General features: G+C 44.0%; 1 protein-coding gene across 2 annotated transcripts in view; it reads right to left on the bottom strand.

Annotated features, from left to right (window-relative positions):
- Positions 1-3711: 3711 nt before the first annotated feature.
- LOC311242317 (progesterone receptor-like) overlaps positions 3712-23625 on the bottom strand; it is a 97533-nt gene continuing 77619 nt past the window's right edge. For both annotated transcript variants that reach the window (XM_084331263.1, XM_084331264.1), the window contains exons 5-9: positions 11705-11914; positions 8986-9130; positions 7605-7735; positions 4657-4808; positions 3712-3988 (exon numbers count right to left, since the gene is read on the bottom strand). In XM_084331263.1, coding sequence (XP_084187389.1) covers positions 3779-3988; positions 4657-4808; positions 7605-7735; positions 8986-9130; positions 11705-11914 — 848 coding nt within the window. In that variant the 3' untranslated portion in view covers positions 3712-3778. The remainder of the gene's footprint in view (positions 3989-4656; positions 4809-7604; positions 7736-8985; positions 9131-11704; positions 11915-23625) is intronic.

Here is a 23625-nt window from a genome sequence, read left to right as displayed (position 1 = left end):
TACAACCACAGTCTGACACTGTTGACCACTAGGAGCTGCCCAGTACAACCACAGTCTGACACTGTTGACCACTAGGAGCTGCCCAGTACAACCAGTCTGACACTGTTGACCACTAGGAGCTGCCCAGTACAACCACAGTCTGACACCGTTGACCACTAGGAGCTGCCCAGTACAACCACAGTCTGACACCGTTGACCACTAGGAGCTGCCCAGTACAACCACAGTCTGACACTGTTGACCACTAGGAGCTGCCCAGTACAACCACAGTCTGACACTGTTGGCCACTAGGAGCTGCCCAGTACAACCACAGTCTGACACTGTTGGCCACTAGGAGCTGCCCAGTACAACCACAGTCTGACACCGTTGGCCACTAGGAGCTGCCCAGTACAACCACAGTCTGACACTGTTGACCACTAGGAGCTGCCCAGTACAACCACAGTCTGACACTGTTGGCCACTAGAAGCTGCCCAGTACAACCAGTCTGACACTGTTGACCACTAGGAGCTGCCCAGTACAACCACAGTCTGACACTGTTGACCACAGGAGCTGCCCAGTACAACCACAGTCTGACACTGTTGACCACTAGGAGCTGCCCAGTACAACCACAGTCTGACACTGTTGACCACAGGAGCTGCCCAGTACAACCACAGTCTGACACTGTTGGCCACTAGAAGCTGCCCAGTACAATCACAGTCTGACACTGTTGGCCACTAGGAGCTGCCCAGTACAACCACAGTCTAACACTGTTGACCACAGGAGCTGCCCAGTACAACCACAGTCTGACACTGTTGACCACTAGGAGCTGCCCAGTACAACCACAGTCTGACACTGTTGACCACTAGGAGCTGCCCAGTACAACCACAGTCTGACACTGTTGACCACTAGGAGCTGCCCAGTACAACCACAGTCTGACACTGTTGACCACTAGGAGCTCCACTGGAGCAGTTAAGGGATCAATTCATTGCTCAAAGGTAAAGGAATACTGGCAACACTTAACTGTAGGGGGCACAATTGTGCTAATAATGATGGACTAATGAGGCACTATTATGTTAGCAAACCGTAACTAATACTTGTACTTGTGTGGCTGCTTCAAAGCAAATGATGACACGTGAGCTAAAAATAAATTGAATAAGAAAATAATGAACCTTAAATTAACATATTAGTTCTTGATTAAGTCAGCTGCCTTGGGGAAATAAAAAACAGATGTTCCCTACTGATTTGTCTTTTGAGCAGCCTATTTTATATGTATTATATACCATGGCCTGGGTGAATAGCCTTCTTGATCAAGTCTTAGAACCTATTATGTCTCAGAGCAGGGAAATCCTTCCAGAATGGCTTTTACTTGGCAGTACAGAGAGTGATGGCTAAACGCGTCCCCGCTACACAGTCTATGTGCCATGCGGGCACCACAGAGGGTTTCCACAGACTCCCAGAGGCACTAGCGGCTTTAAGTTGACGTAAAAAATAAATAAATAAAATACAAATAAAATAAAATATTTCCCAGTCTCTGATCAGCAGGTGGTTTCACACATTGTGGTTTTAGTTTTCCGATGCGCCCCCGAGAACATCTTGATAATAACCAGTCCAATGTTCTGGGCCTGCCAAGTGGTGTTCCCGGGGGCGCATCGGAAAACTAAAACCACCACCGCGTCCCTCGTCAAGGAGTACACATAATGTGGGAAACCACCTGCCGATCAGAGAATGGGAAATACATATTTTTATCTTTTCAAAAAAATTCTGCTTAAAGATGCTGGTGCCTCTTGGAGTGTGTGGAAACGCTTTGTGCATGGGCTTGAAAAGTGATGCAGAGCTTGCTCTATTTCTGCCGGAGGCAGGGAAACTCTTAATAATAAATTATTTCTCTAATTTCTCCAAAGTTTCCTACTGCTACTTTAATCATTATTTGTTGCCCGTGAATTAAGTGTTCTCAGAAAGGTATTGTTTATTACATGAAGTAAAGTGTTCTCAGAAAGGTATTGTTTATTACATGAAGTAAAGTGTTCTCAGAAAGGTATTGTTTATTACATGAAGTAAAGTGTTCTCAGAAAAGATATAATTTATTACATGAAGTAAAGTGTTCTCAGAAAAGATATTATTTCTTACATGAAGTAAAGTGTTCTCAGAAAAGATATTATTTCTTACATGAAGTAAAGTGTTATCAGAAAGGTATTATCTTACTTTGTTGAATATTTTCACTTTCTCCAGGAAACCGACAATTCCGATTGCACCTGTTACGCGTAGCCACCCCCACGCGATTGATCTTGTTTAGAAAACCTAGTCTAAAAACCACGCAGTGGTAAAACATAAAGTGGGTAAACTGTCAATGAGTACTATTATTATTATTATTTTAGTTTTATTTTCTTACATGCATCAATCTGACACTACTTATTGTGATCTACACTATGGATTTCAATCATAAAAGATTTACATCAGCTTAAAAAAGGTGGGTAAACTCCCCATTTCACAAATAGAAAATGTGGGTAAACTTGAGTTCACTTGAGGTGAGTTACCCTCCCGCAACATACCTGCTCCATACAAACAACAGTGATGTGTGACCCTGAGAACACGACTTCTTCTCAACAGCGATGTACAACGTCCAGAAGTAATTTTGCCCATTATTTTGGCAATGACTGAATAATAAGATGTTAGCCTGCACACAGGCGTGACTACAGATTTGGAGGTGTGCATGCTTAAAAAGTCCAAATGTTTCCAGTCGGGTGAAATATACTTTTAAATCATGTAATCATGTCACGTAAAAACAGTTGATATATATGTGGGATGCAGTGAGAACTGGGATTCTATTAATAGATAAGGAAAGACGATCATCTTCTGCAGTCCCGGTATACAAACCTCAACGGATTCGAAAACACAGTGTTATAATTGAAGGGTTTCGATCCAAAAATCCTGTATATGCTTTTTTTTTTTTTTTTTTTATATACAACCGTTACCGGACATCCATTTCTTATTATAAAAAGAAGAAAACACTGAAGATGCTATTATTTTGTAAGCGAAAGGTTTTGAGATGAACTGAAAATGTCAGCGATATTCCATAGTTCCATGCCAACTCCTTCTGTAAGGAGTCTGTAAGGAGGACACTCGTCACTTCACTCCCAGACCTCCCAGAAACGGTGCGAGGACCAGGTCTCTGTGTACTTGCTTTTAATCGTTTTAATAGCTTTTAATAGAGATAGTCGTGAACGGCATTGTTCACATACTGTACTTGCCCGTATTTGGCGTGTACCTAGATTGAAAAGTCTACCCACTAGGGGCAGATCAGGGCCGAAATCCTCCCTGGCCAACACATAGAATTATAAGTAGAATATCTTTCTTGTGAACTATCCACTATCCAGATTTGCTACGTAAACATAAAACATGGCAAAACGCGAGGAGGTTATATTGAGATCAAGGCAGAAAAAGGTCTGTTTATTTTTATTTTATTTTGCCATGTGGAGTTTTAGTGTTTAGCCTGTCACATCCACACTGCCCCCACTGTTGACGTCACTGTTTTGTATTTAAAAGCAAGTATACTGAGACCCTAAGTAGGATATGGGACAGGGGCGTTCCCGAGTCAGGTGAGAGGGGGCACACCTTTGTAAACTGCCAAATGAAAGAATACTTTCTTCAAGTCAGCTGCGGTGAGTGTAACATCAATGTTATATCTAAGCCTTGTCTTTTAATCTACAGAACAGACACTGCTATAGCTGCGGGGGGGGGGGGGGGGGGGGGGGAATCCAAATTGGTTTTTGAGCAGCCAACACCTCGCCACCATATGTTCCGTTCACACAGCATGGTTCAACTCTGGAGTGGACTGAGACCTGTCCCTAGGCTCTGTTTTGTGGAAAAGGATGGGCTTGACCAGGCCCGTGAGCATCTTTGGCACATGCACTCTCACTATCTCGGCGATCATCTCTGGGAAACTGACACGCATCGGTAGGGACTGAGCCTGGGTGAACAGGTCGTATGTGAACTGGTGCAGCTTCCTCACAATCTGAGAGTGGAGGGAGGGAGACAAAGAGAGAGAGAGAGAGAGAGAGAGAGAGAGAGAGAGAGAGAGAGAGAGAGAGAGAGAGAGAGAGAGAGAGAGAGAGAGAGAGAGAGAGAGAAAGAGGGAGAGAGAGAGAGGGAGAGGGGATAAAGAAAGATGCAAAGATAGAAAGAGCGAGAGGAGAGAGAGAAAGAGGGGGAGATAGGGAGAGAGAGAGAAGAGGAAAGAGAGACACAGAGAGAGAGAGGGAGAGAGAAAGAAAGAGAGAGAGAGAGGAGAAAAAGAAAGAAAGAAAGAGAGAGAGACCGGCAATGTTAAACTGAATGATAACCGTGTGATACTTGGGAAAGGGTATCTATGTACATGTCTGTTTAATGCAACAAAGACAATTAAGTTTGCACCATTTGCAGTCCAGTTGCTGTTACAGTAAGAGCACTGGTGCAACACCATAATAGGTGTTATTCAAGGAGACACATGGACTTGCCAGAGGTTTCCCATCTAGACAGATCAGTGAAAAACACATACAGTACGTATTCCAGTTTGTGTGTGTTTCTACGTGTGAGGTACAGGTTATGCTATTTCCGTCTAGTAAGTTGATTTGTTAGTCATTAAAAGTGTCGTGTCAGTGCTGGTTCAAACTCTGGTGGCGTGTAAAAAGCGGGCTCCATTACCGGCTGGAGATAGTCCAGTAGCTGAGTGAGCTGGAACAGCCTCTGTGCGCGGGTGGTCTCCCCGCTGTGGCTGGCCAAGCGGTCCAGCTCGCTAATGTAGGACGTTCGCAGCTTGTCGAAGCAATGCTGGCTCTTCAGGCCCTCCACAGGCACTGCATCGCGAAGCGCACCAAGACAAGAGAGAGAGAGAGAGAGAGAGAGAGAGAGAGAGGAGACAGAGAGAGAGGAGAGAGAGAGAAAGAGAGAGAGAGAGATAGAGAGAGAGAGAGAGAGAGAGAGAGAGAGAGAGAGAGAGAGAGAGAGAGAGAGAGAGAGAGAGAGAGAGAGAGAGAGAGAGAAAACATTTGTCAACCGCTGAATATTATTATCCATTCAATCAAAAGGTCTGGACTTAATGTGTTTCTGCTACATTCTGTTCCCACTCACCTTTCAGAAGATGACAGTAAAGAGGGAGAGAGGAGGGGGAGACAGGGGGAGAGAGAGAGAGAGAAGGGGGGAGAGAGAGAGAGAGAAGGGGAGATAGGATGGGACGTGGCGTAGTGGGCAAGGCGCTCGCCACGAATGACGGAGACGCTGGGCTTGCCTGTTCGAGCCCAGCGCTCCACATTGCTTTCAGTTTAGCTGGTCGTTCATACTAATACACATTGGCCGTATTAGGGGTGGGAAACTGATGGGTGGGGATCGGGCGTTGTGGACAGCGACTCCTACAGGTCGGTTGGTGCGCCTGCGCAGTAGAATCAGGAAGTGTCGGGGGCAGCGTGAGCCTCCCACGCGTTACTCCTCGCCACTGAGAGATCGAGCTGCGCAGGTGAAAAGATGCGACTGCTGTTACCTCAAGTACCGGAGGGACTTGTGCTATGTATGACTTAGTCCACATTGCAGCCGGCTTGTGGGAGGCAAGAAACAGCGTTTGTGACAGGGGGGGGGGGGGGGGGGGGGTTGAATTGGATGATACGAAAATTGGGATGAGAGAAAATATAGAAAAATGGGAGAAAAAGTGGATCAAGAGAGAGATAGAGAGTGATAGAGGGAGAGAGAGGGAGATATAGTGGGAGAGAAGAGGGAGAGTGAGGGAGAGATAAGGAGGAGAGGGAGAGAGTGAGGAGACAGGGGGATAGTGATAGAGGGAGAGAGAGGGAGATAACATATAGTGGGAGAGAGAAAGAGAGAGAGAGGGAGATAGAGGGAGAGTGGGGAAAGAGAAGGAGAGGGAGAGAGAGAGAGAGAAGGAGGAGAGGGAGAGAGAGAAGGATGAGAGGGAGAGTCAAGTCAAGTCAAGAGTTTTATTTGTCACGGCATACGAGTATACAATGAAATGCGGGTGGTCTTGCCCGCAACGATGTGCAATACAGTGGTACAACATATAATAGAATCCAATACAAAAAACATTGTGCAATAACAGGTAACAGGTAACATGGTGTGACATCTCGGTATTTGTACATAGTTATTTACAGAGGATATAGGACATGCTAGGTAGCTTTGGTAGTGCAATACACTGTTACTGTTGCTAATACTAATTTAAGTGGCCTTTCCTTTTGGCAATAAGTGTGGGTGTGTGCGGCATGAGTGTGTGCCCGCTCATGTTAAAGTGTTAAAGTGGCTGCTAGTGTGTGAGTGTGCACAGCGTGCGTGTCGTGTGTGTGCTCATGTGTGCTTATGTGTGGATAGCAGTGTTCTGTGGTACTCAATGTTCATTGTTCAAGACTCTGATGGCCTGGGGGAAGAAGCTGAGCCTAAGCCTCTCTGTCCTAGTAGCTGGGGTTCGCAGGCGTCTGCCTGACCTCAGCAGCTGAAACAGGCTGTTATTGGGGTGGTGGGGGTCTTTCATTATTCTGCAGGCTCTGGATTTGCACCTCTTGTTGTATAGAACCTGCAGGGGAGGTAGTGCAATACCCGTGGTACGCTCGGCTGAGTGCACCACTCTCTGTAGGGCCTTCTTGTCCTGTGCCGTGCTGTTTCCATACCAGGCAGTGATGTTTCCGGTCAAGATGCTCTCTACAGCTCCTGAGTAGAAGGACTGGAGTATCTTCCCCGATACTCTGAACTTCCTTAACTGTCTCAGGTGGTAGAGGCGCTGTTTCGGCTTCTTTACTACTGTGTCTATGTGTGTTGACCATGTCAGATCCTCTGAGATGTGGACCCCCAGGTACTTAAAGCTGCTCACCCTGTCCACGGTAGCCCCGTTAATCATCAGTGGTGTGTGTGTCTCCTGCTGTCCTCTCCTATAATCCACGATCAGCTCCTTGGTTTTACCAATGTTCAGGAGCAGGCTGTTGTCCTGGCACCAGCGTTCCAGTACCTCAACCTCCTCCCGGTAGGCCTTCTCGTCGTTGTCCGAGATCAGCCCCACCACCACGTGTCGTCTGCGAACTTCATTATGGAGTTGGAGCTGAACTTGGCCACACAATCGTGTGTGTAGAGTGAGTACAGCAGGGGGCTCAGAACACAGCCCTGGGGGGACCCGATGCTCAGGGTGATGGTGTTGGAGGTCTGACCCCCCACCCTGACCGCCTGGGGTCTTTCACTCAGAAAGTCCAGTACCCAGGCGCTCAGGGCGGAGCTCAGACCCAGCTCGATCAGCTTGTCCACCAGTCTGGTGGGGACTATGGTGTTGAACGCTGAGCTGTAGTCAATGAACAACAGTCTCACATAGCCCCCCTTCTGACGGTCAAGGTGAGAGAGGGTGCTGTGCAGTACCTGGGAGACCGCGTCGTCAGTGGACCTGTTTGTCCTGTATGCAAATTGCATAGGGTCCATATCACTGGGGAGGGAGGCACAAATGTGGTCCTTGACCAGCCTCTCGAAACATTTCATGACCACAGAGGTGAGTGCCACCGGTCTGTAGTCTGTAGAGAGAGAGAGAGAGGGAGAGAGAGAAGGAGAGATCGAGAGAGAGAGGGAGAGATAGGGTGGTGGGGAGAGAGAGATATGGTGCTGATGGGACTCACTGAGGCTGAAGAGGAGCAGGGTCTTCATGCAGAGGTATTCGTCCTGGGTGACCCTCAGGACACAGAACCTCTGGGAGAGCAGCTTCATCCTCACACAGTGGTCGTACATGCTGGACACACGCATCCGCTGGCTGCCACAGGAGGGAGGGGGGCAGTTCAGGATGAAGGGGTAAAAAGAGAGAAAAACATTAAGATGGGGGGGTACACAATTAATTCAGGGAAAGAGAGAGAGAAAGAGAGAGAGAGAGAGAGAGAGAGAGAGAGAGAGAGAGAGAGAGAGAGAGAGAGAGAGATAATGGAAAGAGGAAAAAGCAGTTACGACAGAGAGAAAAATTTGTGAGATGAATAATGGAAAAAGAGAGAGCGGGACGGAGAGACAGAGAAAAACGAGGGTCAGAAACAAGGGCAGTCGTATCCATTACCATGCAGGACAGTGGCAGCCAGGCAGAGTGACAGGGTTCTAATACAGACACGCCCGCTGCTCTGCTAATGCTGCATGAAACATCAGCTGAGAGAGAGAGAGAGAGAGAGAGAGAGAGAGAGAGAGAGAGAGAGAGAGAGAGAGAGAGAGAGAGAGAGAGAGAGAGAGAGAGAGAGCAGCATCTGGCCCCCAGGGGCCTCGCTTTGGCATTCTAAACACTGCACTCTGCTCTCAGAACACTGCTCTGTTCCGAACGCAACCTGCTGATAAGAAGGCCGCGGAATTGGGCCTCATGTGTTGCCGTGTAGCTCCGTGAAGATAAAAACTCCCTGTTTAGGTTTTCGACTGCAAAACAACTACGCAAAAAAGACGGCAGGTTAAACCATCGTGAAGGTCGGCGTGCCGGGGTCCCCGAAAATCTAAAAAAGTCCGTTAAAAGATGAAAGAAAACGCACAAAAGCTCTGATGTTATGGACGGCCGGGCGATCCCACCGTGGTAACATGCAAGAACAAAAACAGACTTGTTTATTTGGGCTGAAAGAAAAATGGCTTTCTTTGTGTGATATTTCATTGTTCCTCTGAAGTTCGCTTTCCTCTGTGTGTGTTTTCTTTCTCGTCACAGTGACCACAGTGAAATCTCATGATACTCCATCGAACTGAGATGTCATGGTTTGTTAGTACAACAGGGCCAATTAAAAGAAAACTTTGTTTGATGAAGTGGCCGCACATTACAGAACTTTGTTTGATAAAGTGACCGCACATTACAGAACTTTGTTTGATAAAGTGACCGCACATTACAGAACTTTGTTTGATAAAGTGACCGCACATTACAAAACTTTGCTTGATAAAGTGATTGCACTCATGCAGAACTACGCTAGAACAGGAGATTGAATGCTAGCCTTGCTAGGGTTAATATTTCTTTAGTGTGTTGGACAAATGGAATGCTTTATATTGACTTACTCATTGAAGACCAGGTCTGGAGCGAAGTAGAGCATGGAGCCATTGGTAAGTGTGTAGGACCTCCAGCCCAGAGCGAAGACCATCACTCCCATCCATGACGACTGGATCACGGACATCTGATCATCCACATGCAGATCGCGGAACCCTGTCCAGTGTCATCAAACCCCATTTTGCTTTTACAAACATTTTAAAACACACAATACAATGAAAAAAGTATCAATTTATGTGCAAATGGAATGGTAAATGCATTTATATAGCGCTTTCATCAACATCGCTTCACAACTTATGCCTCACATTCACCCGTTCACACACCAACGGCGGAGACAACCATGCAAGGTGTCCAACCTGCTCATCAGGAGCAGTTAAGTGACTCGCTCAAGGACACTTCGATATGCTGCTGGGAGGAGCCGGAATCCAACCAGGTACCTTCTGATTACCAGATGACCATTCTATCTCCTGAGCCACTGTCTAACCCTAACCTTTAGATTACCAGACGACCTCTCTACCTCTTGAGCCACTGTCTAACCCTAACCTTCTGATTACCAGACGACTGCTCTACCTCCTGAGCCACTGTCTAACCCTAACCTTCTGATTACCAGACGACTGCTCTACCTCCTGAGCCACTGTCTAACCCTAACCTTCTGATTACCAGACGACTGCTCTACCGCCTGAGCCACTGTCTAACCCTAACCTTCTGATTACCAGACGACTGCTCTACCTCCTGAGCCACTGTCTAACCCTAACCTTCTGATTACCAGATGACTGCTCTACCTCCTGAGCCACTGTCTAACCCTAACCTTCTGATTATCAGACGACTGCTCTACCTCCTGAGCCACTGTCTAACCCTAACCTTCTGATTACCAGACGACTGCTCTACCTCCTGAGCCGCTGTCTAACCCTAACTTTCTGATTACCAGACGACAGCTCTACCTCCTGAGCCACTGTCTAACCCTAACTTTCTGATTACCAGACGACCGCTCTACCTCCTGAGCCACTGTCTAACCCTAACCTTCTGATTACCAGATGACTGCTCTACCTCCTGAGCCACTGTCTAACCCTAACCTTCTGATTACCAGATGACTCTCTCCCTCCTGAGCCACTGTCTAACCCTAACCTTCTGATTACCAGATGACTGCTCTACCTCCTGAGCCACTGTCTAACCCTAACTCTAACCTTCTAATGACCAGACGACCGCTCTACCTCCTGAGCCACTGTCGCCCTTCACTGTGTCAGTGAAGATGACCATGAATCAAGTCATACTTGAGACACTGGTTAAAAAAGATGGAAAGTACAGTAACGGGGGAACTCAGGCTGGTTTCCTTTTAACATTGTCACCCCTGGGTTAAAACATGGACATACCGCCCTCTAGCGGCTAATATCTGAAATAGGATGATTTATATTGCATGGACTTATCCCTGCCCCCCTAAAAAAGGTTGGCTTGGTGACGATGCATATTTGACTCTAAAGCAATGACTTATTGCGGCTTTGGACCAGACTGGATAAGTGCATTAATTTACCTGGCATGCATTTGTTTATCTGGCAATGGTTCTTAACTGTGCTGCCGCAGGGTGGTTTAACTGACTTCAGATTTGGCACAATCATAGCCATGCTACCCTGGGCCGTTCTTATTTTATCTTTTGCTTAGGTCATATCGCATAGTGTGGAGAAAATGTTAAAAAAAATGGTCCTGTTTCTAATTCTTATTTCCTGATCCAACTGTAGTTTTGTCAAAACATAACCTTGGACGATATTCTTTACTGACACAGAATGTTTTAATTAAGATTAATATTATTACTCAGTAGTACTCATTTATCTATATTCTAGTTTAATCACTTGTTACACTGTGGGGCGAATTCACAAAGAATGGATTGCGCGGTGGTAATTATGCTTAGGTCATATTTCCTGATCCAATTGTAGTTTTGTCAAAACAGGACCTTGGAGGATATTCTTTCCTGACACAGAATGTTTTTAGACGAGGGGAAGGTTTTGTCTAATTCAGACGGCATCCACTAACCTCACAGGATGTGGGTCTGATCCTGGATTATACCACGTGAGTAACGGTTTTGAGATGAGCAAGGTTTTCAAATCTTATTCTCTTAAAAGGTTATATATTTGAAATGTATGTATGTAATGCACCTTATGATGATCCACCCCGGATCCAAACACTGTCTTGAGTAAACTGTTTAGTGTGCAGGCTTCATTCTTATTTATAAGAAGCAATCAACATGCACTCTCAAAAAGGTTTGTGGTGTTGGGAGTAAATCCCCTTATGTATGTTTTCCAAAGAAATTGCAAACTCCCACACTCACTTTCCTCCTCTTCTATGACCTTTTATTGACCTCATGAAGATCCCCCCGGATCCAAACACTGTCTTGAGTAAACAGTTTAGGCTTCATTCTTATTTACACTCATTTGCACTCGACCTGACATCAGGATGTGCATGTCCCACACACCGCTGTTCAAAACATTTGAACCCGGACTTATCACTATTAACTTGTGGACTGCTGTGTTCACCTGGTCTTAAATTGAAAAATTATTAATTAATATTTTTAAATACTTTTTAACAGATACCCTGTTTGATTTCTGGCACGTTGGACGTGTTTCTTGGTATGCGATTTTAGTATTGTGGAAATTCGCAGATACTGTCATTACATTTTAGCCTGATATCCGATACCGGTATCGGTGCATCCCTACCCGGTTTCCTGGCACACTGACCTACCTGGTATGGCCTTGACCCAGCGGACTACAGTGACCAGCTGTCTCTCTCCAAGCTCATTGAGGCTGGTGAGCAGGGAGGCAGGGCTGTCTGGCAGGGCGTGGTCATGGCCTGCGTTGACCACCGCTGGTTCGATGGCCTGCAGCAAAGTGAGCAGGGTCAGGCAGGGGGGAAGGCCGGGCGTGGGGCTGATGGCAAGGGCCTGGGAGGATACTACAAGCAAAAGACATAGAACACCATTAAAGAGGACTCTTACTAGTTATACCACTGGCCAGTATGGCTACTACCATAGTGTATTTATACCTGTATCACTTACATAATAATACTGGAACACTGTACATACATCAGATTAATATTATTTCTCAGTAGTACTCATTTATCTATATTCTAGTTTAATCACTTGTTACACTGTGGGGCGAATTCACAAAGAATGGATTGCGCGGTGGTAATAGCACCCTTAACTGCACGCGGTATCTGCTCCGTCTTTGCGAGCCATTCACTAAGGACATTGCGCGGTTCAGATACTAGCGCAAACATGCCCATAGGTGTGCAGTTTGCTCCTGATTTGCTCCAGCGCAGTTGGCTCGGAGCAGTCTGCACCTGCAGATATCAGGAAGGGGAAAAAAATAAACCCGAAATGAGGCATAGACATAACAGTATTTTTCACCATTTGTATTTAGTTTACTTCGTAATGTATAGAGCTTGCCTAATTTGTCACACAAATTGCATCCTTTGTTTTTGTCACTATCCTTCGTCATTGCATCTGTCTGTCATGTCCTATTCTATTTATTTATTTTTTTTTACTTATAATTGTACTATATTCTATTTAGCTATATTTAATTGAGTTTATATCCCATTTGATTTTATTCAACCTCTTTATTTACAGTTGTCCAGCCCTGGTCTATATTTTATTTCATAGTTATATTATATTCTATTGTGCTTAAGTTCATATTTCATTTTATTTTACTCCACCTCTTTATTGTATTATCTGTCTGTTAATGTCTGTCTGCTAATGTTGCATCGAAAACAACCAAAGCAAATTCCTTGTATATGAAAACTACTTGGCAATAAAGACCTTGTGAGGGCTGCGGGTGTGTGTGGGTCACGAGCAGATAATAGGGACTCTTTAAGTTATCCGTGTAACGAATAACCACTAAACTGCTTACGCAGACATTAACACTTTAATCGCCAAGGACGCCTAAACTCGTCATTCCCCGCCATGCTAATTCTGCCAATGACGCCGTAACACGTCATTGAGATCAATATTTCAAAAATCTGTGATCGCAATCATATTTCTCCCCCGGAGCCTTGAGATCTACTGTTGATCCCCTCTCAACTCTCCAACGGTTCAAGAGCGCCATCTGGTGGCCGATCGGCGGATCGCCCAAACCGGAAACCAGAAACGGAAACTGGTGCTCATCCAAATTCGGTCCGATCACTCGCTATAGGTCCCGGGACTCGAGCGCGACACAATGGATAGCGATCTGTTACCAATAACTCGATAAACAACATGATTTGGACGTATATACTATTATACAACCTGGAGATGGATCGCATATTTCAACATCCCATAATAGGAATATTTTTGCTCCACGCTCATCGCCCAACGGCCCGAGGAGACTGGGGTAAGTTTCAACGTTTTTTTTTACCGTGTTCGATACAAACTGCTCTAATGATCATATCACCCACACTAGATGAATCATCTAACGTTGGCCACGGAATTATAAACGACCCCCCCCCCCCCCCCATCCGGTCAACATCAGATGATAAGTAGTAACTTCTAGAAGCACGTCCATTTGACATTTTTTATCTCGCGCCGATCGCTATCAAACTGTATTTGATCATCAATATAATGCATTTAGGGCTATAAATCACGTGCTGCAGAAAACGATAAAAACATATTTATACTTTAGACCGTATTTTAGTATGAATATGTGAATGAAAAAGTATAACGTTCCCACATCCTGAACGATAGATAATTGACGTTGAATGGGCCATAGTAATGTCAATTTAGCAATACAATTTAAAAAGTTATAGCCCTGCAAAGAAGGGGAACTTCTCCATAGACAAATAGAGCTGGCAGAGGACGGTATAATGATGTACATAAGCCTGGCAAAGAAAGTGTTAAGGAGAAGGGGAAAAATAAACAACACAAAACAACCTTTACAGGTGGAAGCCTCAAAGTGAGTATTTAATAAATCAAGTCCAAAAAACAGGACACACTCAACACTCAATAAAGAGGTATAGTAGAAAAAGAAATAAGCCACAAAGGCACCTCCTAATAACGGAGTTTATATTGGAAACGTAAAACAATAAACCTCCACTAAGGGAGTTTATGTGCCGTAGTGGGCAAAAGAAACACAACCATAAAGGCTCAGCCTCTATAAAACAAAGTGTAGAATAAAGCCAGTAGCCCAAAACAAGAATGGCTACAATTTACAAATAAAGGCTAAATTCTGAATAGGGCAGAGATCAGCACTACACTTCAATATAACAAGCGTGGCCAGAAGGATAGCCAACACTAGGAAATGGAAAAGCAGTTACTGTAACACTGCAAGATTCAAACTTAAATAGACTCAGCTTTTCCATATAGGCACAGCTGCACTGAATCAGGTGCAATCAAGCCCACACACCTGCCGACCCATGAGGTAATTAACCACAGAGGCAGAGATTCAAGCCCACACACCTGCCAACCCATGAGGCAATTGACCACAGAGACCAGTGATTGACAGCTATCCCTCATAGGAAGATGAAATAAGGCAAAAACCATGACAGACCTTTCTGATTCTGATTAATTGGGAGTGGGAGCTTGCGCAAAATCACCCATATTTTTCCACGTCATGCGTGGCACTTTGCTCTCGTCTGCCTGCTCACACCAGATTACAATACACTGGTGAACAACATGCAATGCCAGTCTTCCCACTAACAAAGAAACCAGATGTTGTCAGTGGCAACATGGCAGTGCCATGGCAAAGTTGAATACAATATTTAAATAATAAATAAGATTGCATGGGATCTCTGGGTGGCTGGCTCAATATCATCCTTGATTTCATCGAGTAGATCAAGAATTGCTTGGGGTGGCAACCTGTGTTTCCGGTTGAGTTCGGTCTCACCTAAATCAAAAAGTGATATTCTCATTAGAAATATTCTTTCACAAGCACGCCTGGCGTTACATGCCTTCGCCTGGCAACAATTACTGTTGCCATGATCACTCGAGATGCTGGCAATTGGCTTGTTTGAGATTAGCTAGGCCTGCACAGTTTTGACTACCGCCTTGCCAAGCGCGTTGCATGCCGGTTAAATCTGGAAATCTGACTGCGCGAGTCGTGAAAATCTCACAGGAGCAAGGCACTTGCAGTCTTCAGTGCTAGGCGACGCAGTACCTCTCAGCCGACTGCTCGATGCCATGCATGATGGGAAACAATCAGATAGACGTCTCATTTATTATTATTATTATTATTATTATTGGATATATGAGTTTGTGTACCAAGAGCTTCTTCAAATAACGTTACTCTATCTTATCCATTATTATTCCAAGATAAACTTCATGAACTGTCAGACACCAAATTATTTTTATCAGAGTACTGACATTCACAATTGAACTCTTTACACATTCCTCATAAATGCGGTCTCCCCAACCTCCAACATTATTTTTGGTCAGCCCAATTAAGAAATGTACTGTCATGGTCGTTGGGAAGACGGGACTCACAGTGGTTTCAGTTAGAAGCTAAATTTGTTGACCCGTTACCATTGGACTCTCTCATATTTATAAAACAATTATAAACACACTATGTGCTTGGAAGGACTGCTAAAAAAAACTGGGTATCACCAATTGTACCTCCATATACTCTCCTATCTATCACAATCCTGATCTAGATAAACATCTAAGATCAATTAATATACTCAAATGGGCTCAGTTGGGGATAAGTCAATTCAAAGACCTGTTTCATACAAATATGCAGTTAAAATCATTTATGGATTTAAGAACAGAATATGCCATCCCAAATACTGATTTCTTTAAATATTTACAAATGAGAAACATTATACACATACTGAGAAGAGAAAATAAACTAAGGCCCCGTTTAGACGAGCGTTTTGTGAACAGAAACCGCAAAAGTCATCTTGCGGTTTCACTTTTAATTTTACGTTTAGACGAGCGTTTTGGGATGGAATTCTGCGTGCAGACGACGCTGTAACGACTCGAGACGACGGAGCCCCACTGTCACACGATTGGCGCATATGTCACATGACGTGCTGTGAAGACCCGCCCTACTCTGCCTCTGATTCGCAGACTGTGGATGGGGAATGTGATTGCACCAAAGCAGAGTCACTCACAGACAGTGGGTCCAGTCACGCCGCGGGACAGATTCTTGTGTATTTAACCCTTTCACTGCCACACGACAGCCGGTTGTGTGATAGTAAAGGGTTAACCTTCTGTCGTGTGACTCGTGTGGCAGTGAAAGGGTTAAAAGTACTGCCAATGTAGCCTTCAGGTGATCTCCGTTGATATAAGTCAGACATACTTGCTTTGTTTACGTCTCGGCTACTGGCGCATACCTGCTACCTGTGACGTAAGCAGTACGCGCGACCACAGCCGTGACAACCCTTTCGTCATCGTTTGAACAGATTTATACGTTTTGATAGTTTAGACGAGATCGCAAAGCTTTTGCGTTTCTAGGAATTCCACCCTGGAAGGTAGTCTCACTTTTTTGCGGTTTCACCCCGTAAAAACGCCGTTTCCGTATAAACGAAAGGCACATCCGCAGAAATATTTTTGCGGATTCACCTGCTAGCGTTTCCGTCTAAACGGGGCCTTTTAAGACTAGAATTACATGAAATAGAAGAAATACTAATGTCATCGACCACAATTAAAGGTAAAATTAGTGAATTTTATGACATCTTCTCCAAAGAATGTCACTCATCTTTTTTGCCTTTGTTGAGGATCTGGGAGACAGACCTAACCATGAAATTTGCAGAAAATACATGGCTAAATATTTGTGATAGAATACACTTTCCATTTACAAGTAACAAAATCAAAGAAGCAAATTTTAAATGTATCCATAAATTGTATTTAACTCCAATAAAAATGCATAAAATGTCTAGAGATAATTCAATAAACTGTCCTAGATGTAAAACTAACTAAGGAACATTTCTACACATGTTTTGGCACTGTGATAAACTAAAACGATTCTGGAATTGTATTCATTTATTTACAAAATCTGTATTAGAAACGGAATTTGACTTGTCCCCATGTGCCTATTTACTTAATGAATTACCAGAGATCCAGATGGATCCAAAAAAATATAGACTGCTGATTGTTATAACATACTTTGCCAAGAAATGTATTCTCCTGTTTTGGAAAAATGACTCTTCGCCCACTTTTGAGATGTTTCAAGATCAGATATCCCAGCTTCTTCCATTGGAGAGATTGACCTTGGAGGAGCGTGGCCGGGGGTGGATGTTCCGGGACCTTTTGTCTCCGCTGTTTTCTCGATTGAGCAGGGGGCTGTTGATTGATACGGCTAGTGGCGGTATGTGAATATATCCGCATGCTGTCGCTGGCCGTGTCGATTGGTGGTTTTGCTGTTTGGTTGGGGGAGGGGTGGGGGCCGGGGGTCTTGGGATGTCTATCCCCGGTTGTGTATTTTTTGGAGGTGGGTTTCCCTAGTGGAAGAAGTTGTACAACAGACGCGTAAGAGGCCTGTCTGTAGTATAACAATGATGTTGTTGTTGTCATTGTTGTTATTATTTATTATTGTTTATTTAAAAATACGTATGAGAAAAAATGAACAGTGTAAACAATATCATTAACTCTGAATATAAAAATATGAGAAAAGCAAACAAGACGCGGTCTCGGACTGGTGGGGGCCCCTGATTCGAGGTCTTGGTGAGTCGGAGTGTTAAAGAGGCATGATGCTCTGGCTCGCTGGGGCGCCGGATTTGGGGTCCTCACGGGGTAGGGACCTTGGTTGTCGATACTGGAGATGACGGGTGCTCAAGTAATCTCGCCTGTGGGTATATGCAAGTATATATGTATATATATGTATGTGTGTATGTATATGTATATATATATATATATATTCTTATTAATTTATATATTTAATTTATACATGACTATTTTATTTTTCATTATTCTGATTTAACTGATGGTCTTGTCATTGTCGTTATTATTATTATTATTATTATTATTACTGTTATTGTCCTGTGATGTCTTGTTTATTAGTATTGTTATTGTATTGTATTGTCTTGTTTCATGTTGAAAAGGGAAAATAAAGAAACTGTAAAAAAAAAAAAAAAAAAAATGCTGTCTTAATAACCATCTCTGCAATGGAATTTATATCAAAATAACAATATCAACCCCCCTGAACAAATAGTTGGTGATTGCATCAAGTTGATTCTACAGACGTACTGTTTCTATCATCGGCATTAAATAATTATAATGATAATAAATACGACAATTACGTTTTGCATTTATAGTCATGACTCAATGAGCAATCTGAGCATTACCGCTTGTATGTACAGTATACTTCACTAAGCCGCCTGGCTCACCTGCCGTTTAACCCAATTGCGCGATATAGTGAAATAGACTAATTAACGAATTCCATATAAATCTATAGTTCATTTAATCGCCAAAAACGCTGGAACACGTCTTTCCCCGCCATGCTCATTCTGCCAAAGACGCTGGACCACGTCTTTGATATCAATATTTCAAAAATCTGTGATCGAAATCATATTTCTCCCCCGGAGACCTGAGATCTACTGTTGAGCCCCTCTCAACTCTCCAACGGTTCAAGAGCGCATTCTGGTGGCCGATCGGCGGATCGCCCAGGGCGGAAACAGGAAATGAAAGCTGGTGCTCATTTCAATTCGGTCTGATCACTCGGTAATAGTCTCAGGACTCGAGCTGATCACAACGGATAGCAATCCGTTACCAATAACTTGATAAACAACATGATTTGCACGTATATACTATTATACAACCTGGAAATGGATCGGATATTTCTACATCCCATAATAGGAAAATGTCTGTTCCACGCTCATCGGCGCGAGGAAGATACGGTAAGATTCAACATTATTTTTCAATGTGTTCGATACTAACTGCTCTAATGATCATATCACCCACACTAGATGAATCATATAACGTTGGCCACGGAATTATAAACGACCCCCCCCCCCCATCCGGTCATCATCAGATCATACTTAGTAACTTCTAGAAGCACATCCAGTTGAAATTTTTTATCTCGCGCAGATTCCTATCAAACTGTATTTCATCATCAATATAATGCATTTGGGGCTATAAATCAAGTTCTGGAGAAAGCTGCAGAAAACGATAAAAACATACTTATACTTTAGACCAGTGGTGCCCAACCAGTCGATCGCGATAGACAGGTAGATCGCGGGCTGGTTTCAAGTAGATCTCGATTAATAAAATTAGATTAAAGATTTTTTTTTTTTTTTTTGCAAAATCAACTCTGCCTCTCCTTGTTAACTACAACAAGCAATGCTGTTTGTTATTTAAGATGAGGTCGGACTCGGCACTGACAGATTTGTGTTCATTATGCTGCTTTTATAAAGCCTCAAATGACGGCTTACAATATACAATTTTGGCTGGTAGCTCTCGGCTAGGTGGTAAATTAAAAAGTAGATCTTGGTTCAAAAAAGGTTGGGGACCCCTGCTTTAGACCGTATTTTAGTATGAATATGTGAATGAAAAAGTATAACGTTGCTACACCCTGAACAATAGATATAGGACGTTGAATGGGCCATAGTAATGTCAATTTAGCAATACAATTTAAAAAGTTATAGCCCTGCAAAGAAGGGGAACTTCTCCATGTTAAATAGGGCTGGCGAAGGATGGTAAATTATGAATTTAACCCTGGCGATCAAAGTGTTACAATGCAGCAGCTGATTCTGTATACTGAATACTGTATCCTGCACACACGATTTGCGACTCCAGATGATAATAATAATAATAAATGAAGACTTGATTCACATCAATTTGTGTGAATGAGTGAGTGTTATAGTATTTCTACCTGTTCTCATTATACCCCCCACATAAAATCCAAAGGATAATTAACTGGCCAAACATTATCAGTGCTCTCAAAATTATAATTAGCCAAAATTATAATATATAGGCCTATATCTCGTTGCACACATCTTACATGATAAAGCGTCTGCTGAATAATTCAGTTTTGCCTCAATATATATAAATGTGTGTGTGTGTGTGTGTGTGTGTGTGTGTGTGTGTGTGTGTGTGTGTGTGTGTGTGTGTGTGTGTGTGTGTGTGTGTGTGTGTGTGTGTGTGTGTGTGTGTGTGTGTGTGGAACGCGATATCTGCCATTGCGAGGCGAGCAGGCTATAGTCAACTCTGAAGTTGACTTTCTGACTCCTCCCCCGGCTGTAATCGGCTACTCTCGCTTGTTTCCAAGGTGAACCGAAAGTAATCTCAAAGAAGCCTAATGACACCCCTTTATTAATGCACTTAGTTACCACCAAATCTCTCAAGATGTAAAGAGCGTGGCTCTGCGCGGTGCCTGCCTTTGTGCCTGCCAATTTGCGCCTGCCTTTGTGAATTAGGAGTGTTTTTGGACGTGGCTCATTTGCATAGAAAGGGTAGGCTGGTAAAGATATGCCTCCTAAAATGTCTAAACGGAAGTACAGGAAGTACCGGCTACAGGCTTTCCGGTTTCGACAAAACAATTATAGAAACGTGTGAAGTGCACAATATTTCCTCGTTTAAGCCACTGCAACGGCTTTGCCTGAAGAATTTACTACATGACCGGGACGTTCTAGCTTATTGCCGACAGGATTCGGGAAAAGTTTGGTCCGTTCGGAGGCAGCTTCCAGGGGAAGTACATACACCGGAATTCTACCCCACAGACACTTTCGGCAGTAGTTCTTTACCAGGCTTTATCAGTGTGCGAACCATACCATGGTCTTCGGAGGAACTCATTATTTGAGCGCTCCGCCCAAAAACACTGCCACCGGGAGCGCATAAACGCGAGGCGCGGAGCTGGGAAAAGGAGCGCGCCTGTCGCGTCTCTAGCATAGAAATGAATGACAGAAAGGAGCTGACAACTCATAAAACGTCCCCGGTCGACACAGGCCATAGGCTATAGGTATGAGTATTACAGAGGGGCGGCTACGTGGCGTAGTGGGCAAGGCGCTCACCACGAATGACGGAGACGCTGGGCTTGCCTGTTCGAGCCCAGCGCTCCACATTGCTTTCAGTTTAGCTGGTCGTTCATACTAATACACATTGGCCGTATTAGGGGGTGGGAAACTGATGGGTGGTGATCGGGCGTTGTGGACAGCGACTCCTACAGGTCGGTTGGTGCGCCTGCGCAGTAGAATCAGGAAGTGTCGGGGGCAGCGTGAGCCTCCCACGCGTTACTCCTCGCCACTGAGAGATCGAGCTGCGCAGGTGAAAAGATGCGACTGCTGTTACCTCAAGTACCGGAGGGGACTTGTGCTATGTATGACTTCGTCCACATTGCAGCTGGCTTGTGGGAGGCAAGAAACAGCGTTCGTGACAGGGGAGGGTTGAATTGGATGATACGAAATTGGGATGGGAGAAAATATAGAAAATGGAAGAAAAAGTGGATAAAAAAAAAGGTATGAGTATTACAGAACCACACATAGTCCACACCACACAGGTGTCTAAATACACATGCTCAGATTAACCCCTCTGATCCAACACTGAAATTCACACACAACAGTCCTATTTACACATAAACACACGGATGAACCAATACCGAACAACAAGTCCACGACCAAACACATAAAAATTCAACATTATCGCCACCCACCTGATGGTCAAGATCTGCCCAATTCTCAAAATCTGCATGTCACAGAAGTAGTCCCTGCAGCAGGCTGCTTCGCCTTCTTCTTACTTCTTTGATATTTCGTTTAACGTTCGACATTATCCTGGATACCTGTATTTTCTTTTTTTTAAACGGCGGGGGAAGTTGATTTGTGCCTGCAGACTGCAGTGCAGCGCCGCCACGCTCCGAATGGTAAACGCAAGAATAGCATGCATGTTGCATGCATATTACGAGTATGGTATATCTGCAGTGCCGCAACCCCATAGATTTATGCTATTGTCTATTACGGTGAATTAGTGCGCAAATCATTAATCATACATCAAAATAGCCAAATTTTATTATTATACACGATGATGACGATACAGAAAATTACAGAAAAATGAGAAATGCATGGCAAAAATAGCATTTATTGTCAGTATTTTAGAGACCCCCCAAAAATTCACAAATCATGTTTTCAGGGGGGCTGATGTCTCATCTAAGGGAGCCATGGCTCCCACAGCTCCCCCATGATTCGCACCCTGGGCTTTATCTCATGGAGATAAAACTGAGAACGAGGTTTATTCTTTATTATAGAAAGGGGAACATGTTCCGCCCCATATTACCTCATTAAAATACGCGCAAATAGCACCGGACGCAATGCTGATGGAACGCAGTATACCACCTCATTTCACCTGTTGCGCTTCCTTTGTGAATAGCAAACTGTGTTTCAGAGCTATTTGCGCCAACATAGCGTCAGAAAAAGCCACGCAATCCCTTTGTGAATTCGCCCCTGTATATTGTTAATGGACTTTACTGCACTCTGGTTAGATGCCAACTTCTTTTCGTTGTACTGTACTTGTGCTGTACGATGACAATACATTTGAATCTAATCGAATGTGTATTAAATAATGTGTGTGTGTCTCTTTCTGTGTAGGTTGTGTTTGGTGGCTCACCACGCTAGGGCGCATACCATATAATCCCAACAGTTTGGGTTATAATCCGCCCTAAGACATTTCTTGCATGTTATCCCCCTTCTCTCTACCCCCGATTTCCTGTCACTCACTGTCCTATCCAATAAAGCAGAAATTACCTAAAATATATACATATAAAAAAAAATACAACATGTTATGTATCTTTTCAACAATCTTATACGACTTCCTTGAATCTGTGGAACATGTTTGTTCCTTTTTGCAAAGAAACTGGCCTGAATCTAATTATTTATTGGCCAGCCTCTCTTTCATTCCTTGTGTTGAGCCTGCTGTTTTTTGGTGGGTGTTACCTGGCTACCTGCTGGTCTCTGACAAGAACAAGTTACAGGTTGAAAAAACCCTCAGCTCGGAACTAGGCAGAATCTGCATATGGCTCGCTGATAACAAACTATCATTACACATGGGCAAAACAAACTCAGCAAGACCGACGGCTTCTCAGTTACAGTGGGTGACAATATTGTCACAAGGAAAGATGAAATTACCTACCTGGGTTCCATCCTAGAGGCTAATCTCTCCTGTGACAAAATGGCATCCAATGTAATAAAAAAAGTCAACCAACGAACTCGATTCTTGTACCGGATCTCCTCTCTGGTAAACAAGAATACCCTGAAGACTCTGGCAGGAGCACTCATTCAGGGGTACTACGACTATGCTTGCACCTCATGGTACCAAAGCACCTCAAAGGCGCTAAAAACAAAATTACAAACATCTCAAAACAAACTGGTCAGACTACTGCTTGACCTTACTCCTAGAACCCACCTCACCCCTGCCCACTTTGACAACCTAGGATGGCTTAGAGTAGACGACAGAGTACAGCAACTTGCAATGGGCCTGGTCTACAAGATACACTACACGACCAAGGTACCCATGTACATGTCAAAATACTTCCCAAAGGTCAGTGAATACCACGATCACAACACCAGAGGGAGCTCCACAAATCATGTTAAACCCAGATTCGGCTCAAATAAGGGACTAAACACGTTTCGCAATTATGCCACATCAATGTGGAACGCCCTACCCAAAGCTGTAAAGGAATGTGGATCACTACCCACTTTCAAAACCTCTCTCAAGGGACACCTACGGGAGACTGCAATTCAACACTGGCCCCTGTAAATATCCTAACCCAACCCCC

The sequence above is a fragment of the Notolepis coatsorum genome (genome assembly GCF_963971535.1).
Source record: "Notolepis coatsorum genome assembly, chromosome: 16".
Taxonomy (NCBI): Eukaryota; Metazoa; Chordata; class Actinopteri; order Aulopiformes; family Paralepididae; genus Notolepis; species Notolepis coatsorum.
This window is presented reverse-complemented; position numbering and strand designations above follow the sequence as displayed.